The sequence below is a fragment of the Bombyx mori genome, chromosome 19 (genome assembly GCF_030269925.1).
Source record: "Bombyx mori chromosome 19, ASM3026992v2".
In the NCBI taxonomy this organism is placed as follows: domain Eukaryota; kingdom Metazoa; phylum Arthropoda; class Insecta; order Lepidoptera; family Bombycidae; genus Bombyx; species Bombyx mori.
In genome coordinates this window covers 12653892-12667941 of record NC_085125.1, presented here as the reverse complement: position 1 = coordinate 12667941, position 14050 = coordinate 12653892, and the positions used below count along the sequence as shown (strand labels likewise).

The following is a 14050-nucleotide window of genomic DNA, read 5'->3' as shown; positions in this document are numbered from 1 at the left end:
AAAGTTTTTGCTTCACGTATTATTTTACATGGATACCAAGTTTCAAGACAATCGGATGCACGGTTCAGTACCTAGTCATAACGGAACATCCGTAAAAACCACTGTAGATTTATATATTAGTATAGATTATTTGTGTTAATCAAATAGGTTAAATAGCCTGAACCATCATTACGTTATTCCAAACTACATATTACAAGACGTTTCGTAGGAAACATAATACGATCTTCGTTTTGTAACCGCGTCCGTAACCAGTTATACCTATTTAAGTGTCATGACTTTCACGAAATGTATCGTATGACGGCAATTCACAAACGAGTTTTAAATTGTGATAAAAAATACATCCACACACATTATTGTAGGTTTTTTTTTATGGAGGGAAGTATTACTGGTGGCCCGAAGGCCTTTCCAGTTTCACCAGGACATGTGATCGGGTACGGACTTAGAATAAGAGGGGTGGGATTTGCTAGCAGCTGCCCGAGCGCTTCCAAAGGAGACCTAACAACTAAAGGGCAAATGCTTCGCGACTGAATCTACTACCCGACCCACTGAGTAGATCCGGCCAGGAACTCATCGCACTATTACTACAGGTTATACTGGACTATAGGTAATGCGACTATGCTGGGGCTTTTTTATGATTGAAAGATTACTGGTGGCCCGGAGGCCTTTCCAGTTTCATCAGGACAGGTGGGCGAGCAAAGACTCCGCCGGGAGGGGTGGTATTTGCTAACAGCTACCCGAGCGCCTCCAAAGGAGACCTAACAATTCAAAAGTAGCTGCTTCGCGAATGAATCTACTACCGAATCGGAATCGTATGCCGGCGTTAAAATCTTGCAGGCAGGCACTGAATTATCTTATAAAATACGTACCTACTTGGCACATGTCTATGAATGACTTCATAATAAAGCGGACGGTGACCACTCACCATCAGGAGGACCTTATGTTTGTGTTAAATAAAAAAACAACAGCCGTCGGCTCTGTTAAATTCTGGTTCGGTTTCCACGTGGACCGGATGCTTGGGAGCTAACGACATTTTTTTTAGCTCGATTTCGATTGTCCCATCAACGTCCGAAAAGAGATGATCGAAGGTGGATTAAGTCGTAATGGGAAATCGGAAGTGCCGATACGAGGTAAAGGGCAAGGAGAAAGTCAACAAATTGACTCATCATTGAATCACAAAAGCATTTACATAAAAAACTTGAATCGCGGACTCCCGCGAATATACCAAGAACTATAAAGGTCTTAAATCGTATCGGATAACTTTGATTTCTGGAAACTTCTTTTAAGGTTTAATATCGCGTTTTCTACTATCATTATATTATTTCGCGACGCAGCGAGTACTCTAGGTTCCGTGGTCACAGACTTCGATGATACTTTCTTTCACAATTTTTTTAATTCTAAGTTTGTTAAAGTCTACAATGTAAGGAAATTATGGAAATTTCAAGCTTCTCTCTCAGTCAATGCTATCAAAGGACGTGAGGCATAAGATACTTCCCATTGACCTCTGACCTAGAAAAATTAAATTTGGCACGAGGTAGTCTTATAGCATAGCACAAGTAAAGGGAAATGTTTAGAAATGTTATTATATATATTATGTATATTAGGCATATGCAAATCTATATATTAATAGGTGAAGCAAAAACTTTGTATCCCTTTTTACGAAAATTGCGCGGACGGAGGAGTATGAAATGTGGCGTCTGTTGTCAAATTGAGAATAGATTAAATATTGTTTGTCTTTGTTATTATTTTTTATAATGTAGTCTTGGCGAAATTAGTGATTATCGAAGTATAAAATACAATCATAATAGTGTACAAACTTACAATTACAATTAATTATAGTCGAATTTCGACTACTGCGGGACCTCTAGTATATTTTAATCCTTTACAAACCTAAGTCAGTAGATAGAGTTACGTTATACAAAGTACGACCGCAAAGTTAACATGTTTTTTTTAAGTTAACATTATTCATCTTTTACATAAAAGATGAATGCAAAAAGTGTTATTATTGATTGATACATAGATGTGTGGACGAGCTCACGGCCCACCTGGTGTTAAGTGGTTACCAGAGCCCATAGACATCTACGTCTCAGTATATTACGGTTGCCCCACCCTTCAAACCAAAACGCGTTACTGCTTCACGGCAGAAATAGGCAGAGTGGTGGTATCTAACCGTGCGGACTCACAAGAGATCCTACCACCAGTAAAAAACCCTGTACATTATTAAATAAACAAGCAACTAAAAACGAGTTCATAAAAATAATGCAACGGAATATTCACGGAAATAGAGTTATCCAATTTGTGCAGCCTCAAAATGTAGGTCAAGTTTAAGCTTATTGAGGGCGGGTGCATTATTTATTTTTATTAAGTTCCGTAGTCACATTTGGACAGAAGCCACGGAAACTGGATTTCCTAACTAACAATCTATTCATGTATTCTTTTATTCATGGGGACTGTCTCAGAAAGACCATCATACGTCATATTAGCGGTAAATTTATGAAAGAAAGAAAAATTAGGTGTATGAAGCCTTTCCTTTTTATGGAATGTAGTCTGCCATCTGCGATACCAACTGTGGTGAATGATGATTGCCATCACTCAAAGACAGTGGAAATAATAAGGGCACAGTCAATGCTATGACAAGTCCTTCTTCAAACTAGCTGGTGGAGATTACGTTACGGTAGACAGCAGCTTAACTCTGATCCTGGCATTGCTGATATCCATGGACGACGGTAACCACTCACCATCAGGTGGGCCCTGTAATAAAAAAAGTCTACATTCTACTGTGTTTAACATTAAGATCTTGTGGTCTAGCTGTAGTTTAATCAAGGCTACAACATCAGCAGTCATTTGATTGAAGCCCGGATACTTTAAGTTATCTCTAAGTCAGACATACATAATGTAGCGTATTATCACACTACAAATGCATTTATATTCCAAAACCGCAGCATTTATAAGCCACAAATATTTTTAAGCTGTTCCTCTACTATTTGAAGCGAATAACAACTGATTCTAATTTTCAGGTGGCATGGCTTCCTTCCCGGTAATGATCAACAGTGGAGTACACGTAGTGATGTACTGCTACTATTTACTGTCAGCTGACGGCAGCCCACGGGTTAAGGCATATCTGCACAGGTACAAGAAATGGTTGACAATTATACAAATGGTAAGCATAGCTTCTGGAAGAATAGGTTATTTTTAATTAAGCTATAGTTTCTCTTGTACTCTCTTAGGCATCTTGCATTAAAGTCAACAACAAAATGGCGTTTTCTGTATTTTTCTAGTCAAATATTACATGTCTTTTCATTCATTACATTCATACTTTTAGAATGTCAATCACAGGTTTAGTTAACAACTAGAGGAATGGATTTAATTTATATCAGCATATGACACACTGCTCTATTAGCAGTTACAAAATGAGAGTTCTATCCTTACTGCGACAAACCATAGATATATAACAGCGGTCACTATTTAGGATTTCAAGATTGTTGTTGAATTTGTCAAATTGTTGACTCATTGTTGTCAAATTGTTGACTCATTGTTGTCAAATTGTTGACTCATTTTACCAAATTACGTTTGATTTACTACGACAAATTGAGTACTCTCTAAGTGTTTTTCAATCTTGCTATCTAAGCTAAATATTTAGTTTGTTAACATGTTTTTGATGATGTAAAAAATATTTCTATCTTCCAATAGTTTACTGGCTTAATTACATTTACAGGTTCAATTTACAGTCTTATTGGCACACGCATTGCAGGCATTCCTACCAAGCTGCCCGGCCCCCCTCACTATAGCGTATATGTATTTGCCAAATGTACTAATTGTATATTACATGTTCTATGAATTTTTTAAAAAGAATTACAGTGAAAATCATAAAATTAGTAAATAATGTTACGGCTAGTTGATATGTTTCAACCTTAGATTTGTGTTTAATTTTTATCAACAATTAACTAGATTCAGAAAATTAGCACCTAAATAAAAAAAAAATGCAGTAACTGTATTGTTTTCTTTTTTCCTTGTTGAGATGGATATTACCTAAATGTTTTTAATAAACAAGTCGTACCCTTAAGAATGCTTCCACCTATCAATGCGGTTTCTAAAAAAAAACGTTCTATGGCTGATGATATAACAAATATGTAAACTGTACAGTGGCAAGTTCATCCTAATCAAAAATACAGAGTATTATTTTGGGGTGTTCATTTAAGAACAACAACAATAAAATAAAACAAGAATTCTATTATTATAAGTTTTGTAACAAAAGTATGTCTTCGGTTCGTGAGATTAATCTGATCAGATGATGTTCAAGGGATATTGGGGGTCAAAACACACTATTGCAACACAAATATTATTTCCCTTATTCCTAATTTAATAATATTTTTAAGATGAATTGACAAATTCATTATTCTACTCGTACATACATACTTTGGAGTTCATATTCCATGGTAACATAGATAGTTAAAGTGTTTTTGTTGTCTTAGAAGCAGGAACATTCATCTTTGTTTATTTTCCATTAATAAGAGTTAATGTCATCAATCAGTTTAAGTTTTACAATAATAAATTTTGATTCACACTGTCAGCTGTAACTTTTTACTTTTAAAACTTATCTATTTGGACAAAATTTAGATTTTGTTACAATTTTGATACGACGAACAAGCAAGAGTATTGTTTTATTTATTATTGTACGATTGCAGGTGTTAATATAAATATTTATTTAGCGCGAATCTTTTCTAAAGAAACCGATGATTTACGGCGATAAAAAGAAATGATACGTCACTTACCGTATAATAAGAAAGGAGACCAGCATTCTCGTCGAGCACGAACCAACGGTACTGCCATCCTTTCATAACATTGGTCCATTTACTAAGAGAGCCCTCCATCATTATTATAAGTCAATGTTATCAAACAAAAGTCATGAAAAGTTGAAAATAAACTGAAAATTTAACACTGCGGCACAACCTCTTTACCGTAAATAATCCATATGTTTGACTTTGACAGCTGTCAAGTGTCAGTAATGCTTTGACTTAGCTTTGTTTTGTCCATTTGTCAGGCAAAAGAAACGTAGTCTGTGAAGAAACGTAGTCTTTTATTTTAAAAGCTGTAACTACATTGTGAAACTTTCACAAATAAAATCAAACGGAATGAACTCAATTGAAATGAAATCAATTAAAGCAATATCAGTTAAGAATCTGAGAAACATGAATAGTATGGCCTCTGTTGCTTAATAGCAATTTTGTTTTGATTTCTCCACACTAGAAACACGGATATTAAACAGCTGGTAGCTCATATTCATAACATGTTTAAGTTCGAATAAATAATCGTTAACAAAAAAAAATTAACATAGTTCGCCGCATTCTTCTCAAAGTTGTGTACACTCAAATTATGCAGACCGCAATAAAAATGACATTGTCACATAGTGTAAATCGATAAAGACTATTAGAGTCACTAAAGAAGTTCATGGCTCTCCCGATGTAGACCAAAGCCAAAAGATATCATAATTTATGTGCCTCCATGAAATATGAGGTTTGAAATCTCAAACGTATTATTTAATTGCTGTCGTATCCTTCAAATTGTTTCATCCTGTCTGTCATTAGGTACTGTTTAGTAATATACCTATAGAGATAAAATGGTTGTACCTAATCAACGAAAAGAAAATGAATTTCAGTAAACTGAAAATAAAATATCAAATCATTTTAAAGGGCAGTTACTTTATATTGTACAACTGTCATCACTTGTGTATAAAGCTATATCTAATTAATAAAATTAGCGTCGCGATTTTTAATTTAGTAATACTATTATTAAAACTATTTACAAAATTCGAACATCTTATCATACTACGTAAGTCAGTGTCGTCTTAATGATCGGCCGTGTTTCGTTTTACTATAACCTGACGAAATTAAAACTTTGCTGTTTTCCTTGTCCTTGTCTATACTAACCCCTGATAAATCTACAAATAATGGCACATTTTCCGAACCCTCAGCAGCGTTATCGTCTTTTCTATTAAAATTTTCCGGTATCCCTTCACCTTCGATTGCCAAACTCTCAATATCTTTACTCAATGAGTTATTTTCAGCAGCTTCCACAAAAGCGTTTGATAGCTCCCCACTTAATTTATTGATGTTGCCCGATGTGATGTCGTACATGTAGATTTCTTTATCTGCTGTAGATTCATCGTTCCTGTAAACCATAAGAAATAATTCTGAGTAAAAAGACTTTGAATGTGTAATTTCATGAAGTTTATGTCGAGTGCTATTATTCAACAGACTCTTCCCATTATTTTTAATTTTAGTGAGTTCCTGGTTGTAAAATACTTGCAATTTACTGGTGGTAGGTCCTCTTGTGAGTCCGCAAGGGTAGGTACCACCACCCCGCCTGTTTCTGCCGTGAAGCAGTAATGCGTTTCAGTTTGAAGGGTGAGACAGCCGTTGTAACTATACTGAGACCTTAGAACTTATAGCTCAAGATGGGTGGCGCATTTACGTTGTAGATGTCTATGGACTCCAGTAACCACTTAACACCAGGTGGGCTGTGAGCTCGTCCACCCATCAATGCAATAAATAAATAAATAATAATCCGAACAAGAGACTTTGACTTCACGTCTAGTTGAAGTTGAATGGCGGTATGAACGCTATGCTATCTGAGAGCGATTGGTAATCATTTAACATCAGGTAGACAGTGAGCTCTGCTCATCTACTGCGATCAAAACAATTGTGAAATACTTTGATATTTAATCTTGCATGATAGGTATTAAAAAAAAAACTTACGTCGTTACAAGCAGTACGATGGACTGTAAGTCGCTGGCGGTCATCTTTTCCACCTGCAACCACTTTTCAAAATTGTCTTTTGTCGGTCGCTTTAGCAAGTCCTGCAAACTATCTCCAGCAACGAATTTAATGCCCTTCAAATTGTTTTCTGCAGCTCTCTCAGTCCTGGTGTGGTCACCATTGAGGACTTCTGTTTCAACTGGTGCTAATACGACCACTGACGTTATTTTCCTACCTTTGAGTATGTCAGGTAAAGGAAACTGGTTTCCGGATACTTTTAATGGAAGATACCTATTATATTTTTTATCATTTAACGCGACTGGATCTATCTGGGTGGCGTTCTCTTGTACATAATCATCTGCTATTTTTTGACCTTCAGGAGTTTTCGGATCGAAATGGACAACTTTCATTTCAACTGCTTGTTTCGGCGGGGCAACGTAACTTGGTACATTTTCTGATGCTGCCTCTTCTTGGTCATCTTCCATGTCTTGGTCTATTCTGGATTCAATATGACTTCCATCTGGTTTGACAACAATAGGCCTGTTTTCACTTGATGAAATTTGTTGGGCTCCTCCGGCACTAAAGAAGTTTGCCAGCTGGTCTGGGGGTAGAGAGTCTAATGGTGTATCACCTACTTTGTCATAATCTAGTACACTTATATCTGCGTTGTCTAAGATACCAGATGATAAGAGTTGCTGCCGGAGGTCATCTGGCACTTCATCAGGCAGTTCGATTGTGGGCTTATTTTTCTTTTCTTCCTTTTTTGTTTCAGGAGTTGAGCTGACGGAATTAGCGGTTGATGATACATATTTTGGAGTGGTCGGTCCGATTTCAACTGATCCAGATGTCGATTGGTAGTACTGTGGCGATGATGTGCTCGACACGTAAGTGGGTTGCGGACGAGATCTCTCCTGTATGTATTGTGATCTAGATGAGGTAGCTTCGAATTGTTGGTTGTAGTTGTTTTGCGTTTGTTTATAGAATTGCTGGTGTTGCTGTTGCTGTTCTTGGCTTTGTAGAAGCTGTGCCTGAAGTCGTTGTATCTCTTCTTGTTGTTTCTGGACATTCTGTGCCAACTGCAGCCTAACTTGTTCTTGCTCAGCGTCATATTGATGTTGTTGTTGTTCTTGTTGTTGGCGAATTCGTTGTTGCTGCTGTTGCTGGTTATTTTGCTGCTGCTGGTGTTCTTGGTGATGCTGCCGTTGCTGCTGTTGGTGTTCTTGGTGATGCTGCCGTTGCTGCTGTTGGTATTTTTGTTGCTGTTGATGCTGTTCTTGCTGTTGATAACGTTGTTGTTGTTGTTGATATTGTATGTCAGGTTGGCTTGGTGTTGGAGAAGGTTGGAATGTGCTAAAGTTGTCAAAACTAGGAGACGCTGTTGGACCATTGAGGGTAATATGTTGTTCATATTCTGAAATAGACGGTACCAATTCTCCACCGTTTGGTACAAACTGGTTTACAGTTTGTTGATGCTGTTGTTTTGACTGTTCATGGTAGTTGCCTTGATGGTCTGCTGGTGGTCTTTCCGAGGGATTATGTGTTTGTTGAAAAGGCCTCTCAGTGGGTGAATTTTGAATATGGAACTGGCTTTTTGGGTCTTGTGCTACAGGAAGTTGTTGATGGAAGTTATATAACGTTGGTGAAGATGGTTGCGGGAGGAAGGGATTGGAAGACGGGGGTGATGGGGACACTGATCCGAATTGAAGCGACGGTCTAGAGGATGGCAAAGGGCCGTTATGAAAACTTAGTGGTTGTTGACCTTGATGAAATAATGGACGGCTATCAATCTGAGGAGGTGATGGCTTCAGATTGAAGAAGGGTGAGTTACTGGGACTAGCGGTAAACGATGTTTGACTGTGAACTGTATCTGAAAACTGTTTAGGTGGTTTCTGTTGTGGTAATTGTTGATTGAGAGGTATTATTGGAGGTCTTCTAAAATGCTCTTGGAAATGAGCAGGCGTTGGACTAGGACTTGGTTGTGTGAGATGATTAAGGTTTTGCGTTGGACGAGTTTTTAATGCTTGGTCTTTTTGGGCAGAAACTTGATCAGTAGTTATAGTATGATAGTTTTCTTGTAAATATTTAGCTTCGTCGAAATAATTATTGGGTTTCGATTGGGGTGGGTGGAAAGGTCTTTGAGGTCCTGAGGGGAAACTAGTTCTTGGAGGTCCGCTAACATGTAGTCTGGTTCCAAATGAAGGAGGATTATTCGGACGTGACTGGAATGGAGGATTAGCTCTATGATGTGTTGGTGGGAAAGCGGGTGATACAGGACTTGATGCAGTAGGCCTCTCAAATATTGGGCCAGTGGGACCATTGGCAAAGGCAGGATTCGGAATCAGTGACGATGAAGCTCCAAAGGGATTTCGAGGAATGTGTGATTGTGATCTAAACGTTGAAGCTGAAGGGCTTTGCCTTGGTAGCTGCTGCTCAGTCGGGAAATACTGAGGTTGAAATTGAATCCGACTTTGGGCATGGGAAGACTCAGATTTAAAAGTTGGCACGCTTGGGTTTGGAAGGTAAGCATTCGGTCTTGTAACGCTTTCCACAAATTGTGGCTTAGGAGAAGCTGATCTTTCTAAAGCGGGATGGGTTTGTTGGAGAGGTTGATTGGGAAATGCAATCGCAGGCTGTGGGGCTGTTTCTTCATGATCTTCAGTTTGGCCATCACGTCTATCACTATAGTGCCGACCTTCGTTCCCAAAAGTTATCTTTACGCTACTATCACTATGATATACTTCAGATTCAGGTTTAATGATAGCTCTCAAAGTAGTGGTTTTAGCAGGTAAGTAAATGGGTTCAGGAGTGACTGTAACGTATTCATCGTGGTGATCATCTTCTTCATTTGTGGACGGGGTGATAGCTGGTATAGGTTTTTCGTAAATAACCTTATCTTTTGAGTGGGGGTCTTTGCTATATTTCACATAGAAGACGTGCACTGGTTCCTTCTTTTTCTTCTGTATTGGTTGGGGTTGAGGAGCAGGTAATGTTTCATTGGATTCTTTGATGATAATCTCTATTATTGGTTCGGGTGCTTCGTAATAGTGAGGGTGTGCATCGTGGCTGTATAATGGAGCTGTAGGCAATGATCCGTAAGGCGGTCCGAAATTTTCACCAGACTGATCATCGACGTTCAGGATTTTTGATTGCGCGTGAATTTCGTTTTTGTTTTCCACTACCTCGTCGACTTTGTCGTGATTAGGGTCGTAAAGTGGATCTTTTTGTGAATATTGAACAACAGGCTCCATTTGGACAGCATAGGGCGGAAGCTTGCCTTTGGGCACGCCAGATGACGATCTTTTGTTGTTGGACAAAGACCTAAAGTGGGCCACTCTTGAGTGTGGGAGTACCAGTGAGTATTGTAGATTTTGAGGTGTTCGAATATTGTCTAGTTGTCGTTTGGGTTTCGTTTTAAGCGTCGAATTTTTCGCCCATGTTAGACTGAGCACAGCCACGGCTGTGACCTGAAACAAACAAGAAAGAAACCGTTACAATAGTTACAAACTTTTGAAATGGAGTATCGATGGCTATATGTTAATAATGCCACTCGAATAAATAAAGTTTTTTTAATGTATGTAATCAAATAAATTAAAGTTTATTAAACGTATGTATGCTCTTTATTTACTCTAAGGGTACGTTCTACTTAAAGAAGTCAGCATTTGTTGTCACTAAAACACGAACAAATTCAAATGGTGTCAATATACAAAGGTGTTCGGGAACATATCGACGCTTGAAAGGCAAACGTGACTAAGCGATAATAACTGCTTTGTACATAAATGATAGGCAATAACTATATTCGATGCGCAAAAAATTTATATTTCTAGGTCTATTAAAATCATTTCAATCCTACAGCTACTAGCTAGATTCTACTACAGCTAGATTCATTAAAATAAATTTTGTTTTCAGGTAATTCAACTTGAAATTATTCTATTGTAAAGTTCACGCATTGTCGCTTAGTCACGTTTGCTTTTCAACCGTCGATATACATTTAAGCTAGAGAATGAATATGAATTACCTAACATTACACGGTCATATCACTTAATTAATCACGCAAGTTCAATGAATCGATCTTATTGCATTAAATCGATTGTGTTGTTAATTGCATAGGTACCCTAGCATTTTCGCAACGTTATCAAATCGAATGTTATTTAATTAAAATGTTATGAAATATTAATTCAATGGTAGGTTCATTCAATTCAAATCTTAAAACTTGACGTATTGTTAGTTAGACGGAATGAAAGTTTAACCGATGAGGCATTCATTAACTGCAAAAATAATTATAACATAACATAGGTAATGCAAATAACTAAAAGAAAAGGTAATGCCAATAAACTATTTGGCTACCATTTGAATTGTTTTCGTAATTGTAAATCTTTAATTATGCACATACATTAACTATTATTAGACTGTGAATTTTAGCTTGACTAATATTAGAAATGTGAAAGATTGTAATAACAGAATATAATAAAAGAGATGGTACTGAATTTGACAGCGTTTTTTTTAAATATCGAAACTTTTGAAGTCTTATCTTTAATGATGCATATTTTATTGACTTCCACAACATTGACGATAACGATTGAAGTCGGTTTTCTTTTTCGTGTTAATTTTGTATTATAATCATTTGCCTCAAGGATCTGAGTCTTACATTAATGAAATTCTCAAAGACTCTAGCCACTCGTAACTTGGGGCATTTCAAAAAAATTCCAATGAGAACCTGTTTGTCAGCATTCCAATAAAAATGAGAGTAGGTAGAATATTCGGTGCACGATGGCACCTCACTAGATATTATGACGTGGCTTTTGTTACCAAAGGCGATGAAATTTTCAAATCAATCCTTCGAACGTGAACGATGTACGAAAATTGAGACATACAAAAAATATTAGAGGTTAATTAACTTAATTAATTAATTAAATGTTGTCATTAGAATAAAAACAATGCTTATTAAGTGTAGCATATATCGATATAAGAACGTCCCTATCTAACAAGATGAGACAATCTAAAACAATCTTTGATAATCTTTTAAGAAAGTTGAGACTGCTGTTATGTTAATGTAAATGAGACATTAATGTTCTTACGAGGCCCATTAAGCGTTTTATTGCGGCTTTCCAACAAAACATGCGTATGATACAAATTTAAATAAATATTAATAAACTGTCATGTCTATAATATATCGCCGTCATCTTCGAATTAATGTGTAATAAGGTTATTACTTAAGTTGCTTTAAGTCGGTTTAAAATAATTTATAACTTATGTAAGACTTACTTACTTAGTTGTTAATAAGTGTGGTCGTGGTCAATATCATCAAAAACAATATGGTTTGTGTGTTGAAGGAGATATCAAACTTAACGTTTCAACATATTTACTTTGGCAACATCGGTGAGAGGCAACAGTAAACAAATGTATATTAAGACGGATTTTATTATGTCGCCACAAAATATAATGTAACGTACGTACAATACATGCAAATTCACACTAAAGATAATGGTAAAGAACGTTGCAATAGAATTATGAAATTTTTAACTTGATTCTGACTGAGAGCTGTTGCACAGATGCATTTAATGTTTTGCAACATTGCCACTGTGTTGTTACTGTGGAAATATCTTAAATAAAACCTCTTTTTTTTCTTTTTGTTTTTAAAGCTTGACCTGTTTCTATATGTGTAACGGAAACTTTAATGTTATTTTCAGCAACTTCAAGACATCTGATTAACTTGAAATTTTTCTCACGTATCAAGAATCCAGAACAATACAATAATATCATAATTATGATTAAAATACATCATTTACCATTTAATATAACATTTAAAATTTTCATTAAAAGTACTGTCCTCTAGAAGACTTTACAAAAACATCTATATGGTAAATTTTCGATTCGATCTGAATTTGATGAAAAAAAAATGATACACATCTTGTGGATCAGTGGACAAAACTTTGAGAAAAATGTAGTTAAAAGTGAACTATTTTTTTGCGTAGTTATATATATCAACATCTTGTTTAATACGTACTACCTACATATTATTATGTAGATATGTTTGATTGGTGTCAAACATTTAGATTATGGTAGATTTTATCATCATCAAAAGAGCAATAAAGTCAATTTGTCGAAAACTAAAATGAGATTATTGTGATTTGGTTAATTCAAATGGAAGACCGCAGACCCTAACAGTTTGTACCAATATCGTGTTCTGCGGTACGCAAGCGCAGGAAGCCGATAATTTGCCTTCCCACCGTGGGAAACGGTGGAAAAACTATAATCGACCGCGGGGAATACATGATTGCAGCTTATTGAATACTGGGTGGTCTTGTTTACACCGCGTATATTGTTCGTTCCGAATTGATGACTTGTTGATGAAGGCAAGTTCAACGGGATGTTTGTAATTGGAGTTCTCGGGTCGATGATTCGATCGTGGTATCACTATATAGTATAAAACAAAGTCGCTTTCTCTGTTTCTATATCTGTCTGTCCCTATGTATGCTTATATCTTTAAAATTACGCAACACATTTTGTTGCGGTTTTGGAACGAAGCTCCTTATCGCGCGTTGTGAAAGGGGGCTAGACGGAAAAAATTCTTACGAAAAGTTGTCACGACACTTTTTAGATCCGTCATTCTGACCAATCAACGTGTAGGCGCTTATCGCGTGACATTGCTCGTATCCGATTGGTCCGCGTAATGAGTACAGTTTCTCGAGATAGCGTTTCAACAATAGTAATTTAGTTCATAGTATTGTTTTTTTCTTCTTCATAATGCCGTAATTTATTATTATAACTTAAAAAAAAATTACAATTCCTTCACTAATTAATCGAAAGGAACTTCGTTCCATCCGGGTGTCCCTTGACACCTCTGAAGTTTTTTTTTTAATAGATAGAGTGATTGAAGAGGAAGGTTTATATGTATAATAACATCCATTAAATAGTGGAGAAATCAATAATAAATTACAGTTTCCGAAGCGAAGCGAGGGCGGGTCGCTAGTTCATCAATATATTAAGTACTAGCGACCCGCCCTCGCTTCGCTTCGGAAACATTAAAACACACATGAAACCAAAAAAATAAAATAAAAAAAAATAAAAAAAAAGTAGCCTATGTTCATCAGGGACAATGTCGGCTTCTAATGGAAAAAGAATTTTTCAAATCGGTCCAGTAGTTTCAAAGCCTATTCGAAACAAACAAACAAACAAATCTTTCCTCTTTATAATATTAGTATAGATATGAATAACGATACAGAACCTTCAGTAGTGAAGAAATAACATTGTTTTTACTGATGTTAGATTAATAATACCCGCACTATTATCGTTATGTA

The 14050-nt window shown here is 36.4% G+C and overlaps 3 protein-coding genes across 4 annotated transcripts in view; 1 reads left to right on the top strand and 2 right to left on the bottom strand.

Annotated features, from left to right (window-relative positions):
• LOC105841346 (elongation of very long chain fatty acids protein 7) overlaps positions 1–3986 on the top strand; it is a 33757-nt gene extending 29771 nt beyond the window's left edge. For both annotated transcript variants that reach the window (XM_062674108.1, XM_012688733.4), the window contains 2 exons: positions 3015–3157; positions 3713–3986. In XM_062674108.1, the coding sequence (XP_062530092.1) occupies positions 3015–3157; positions 3713–3880 (311 nt within the window). In that variant the 3' untranslated portion in view covers positions 3881–3986. The remainder of the gene's footprint in view (positions 1–3014; positions 3158–3712) is intronic.
• LOC101736036 (oxysterol-binding protein-related protein 9) overlaps positions 1–4983 on the bottom strand; it is an 88935-nt gene extending 83952 nt beyond the window's left edge. The window contains exon 1 of the mRNA XM_012688729.4: positions 4770–4983. Coding sequence (XP_012544183.1) covers positions 4770–4871 — 102 coding nt within the window. The 5' untranslated portion in view covers positions 4872–4983. The remainder of the gene's footprint in view (positions 1–4769) is intronic.
• Positions 4984–5676: 693 nt separating this feature from the next.
• The window catches only part of LOC101735908 (alpha-protein kinase 1), a 31151-nt gene continuing 22777 nt past the window's right edge, over positions 5677–14050 (bottom strand). The window contains exons 2-3 of the mRNA XM_038017629.2: positions 6753–10216; positions 5677–6165 (exon numbers count right to left, since the gene is read on the bottom strand). Of these exons, the coding sequence (XP_037873557.1) occupies positions 5832–6165; positions 6753–10216 (3798 nt within the window). The 3' untranslated portion in view covers positions 5677–5831. The remainder of the gene's footprint in view (positions 6166–6752; positions 10217–14050) is intronic.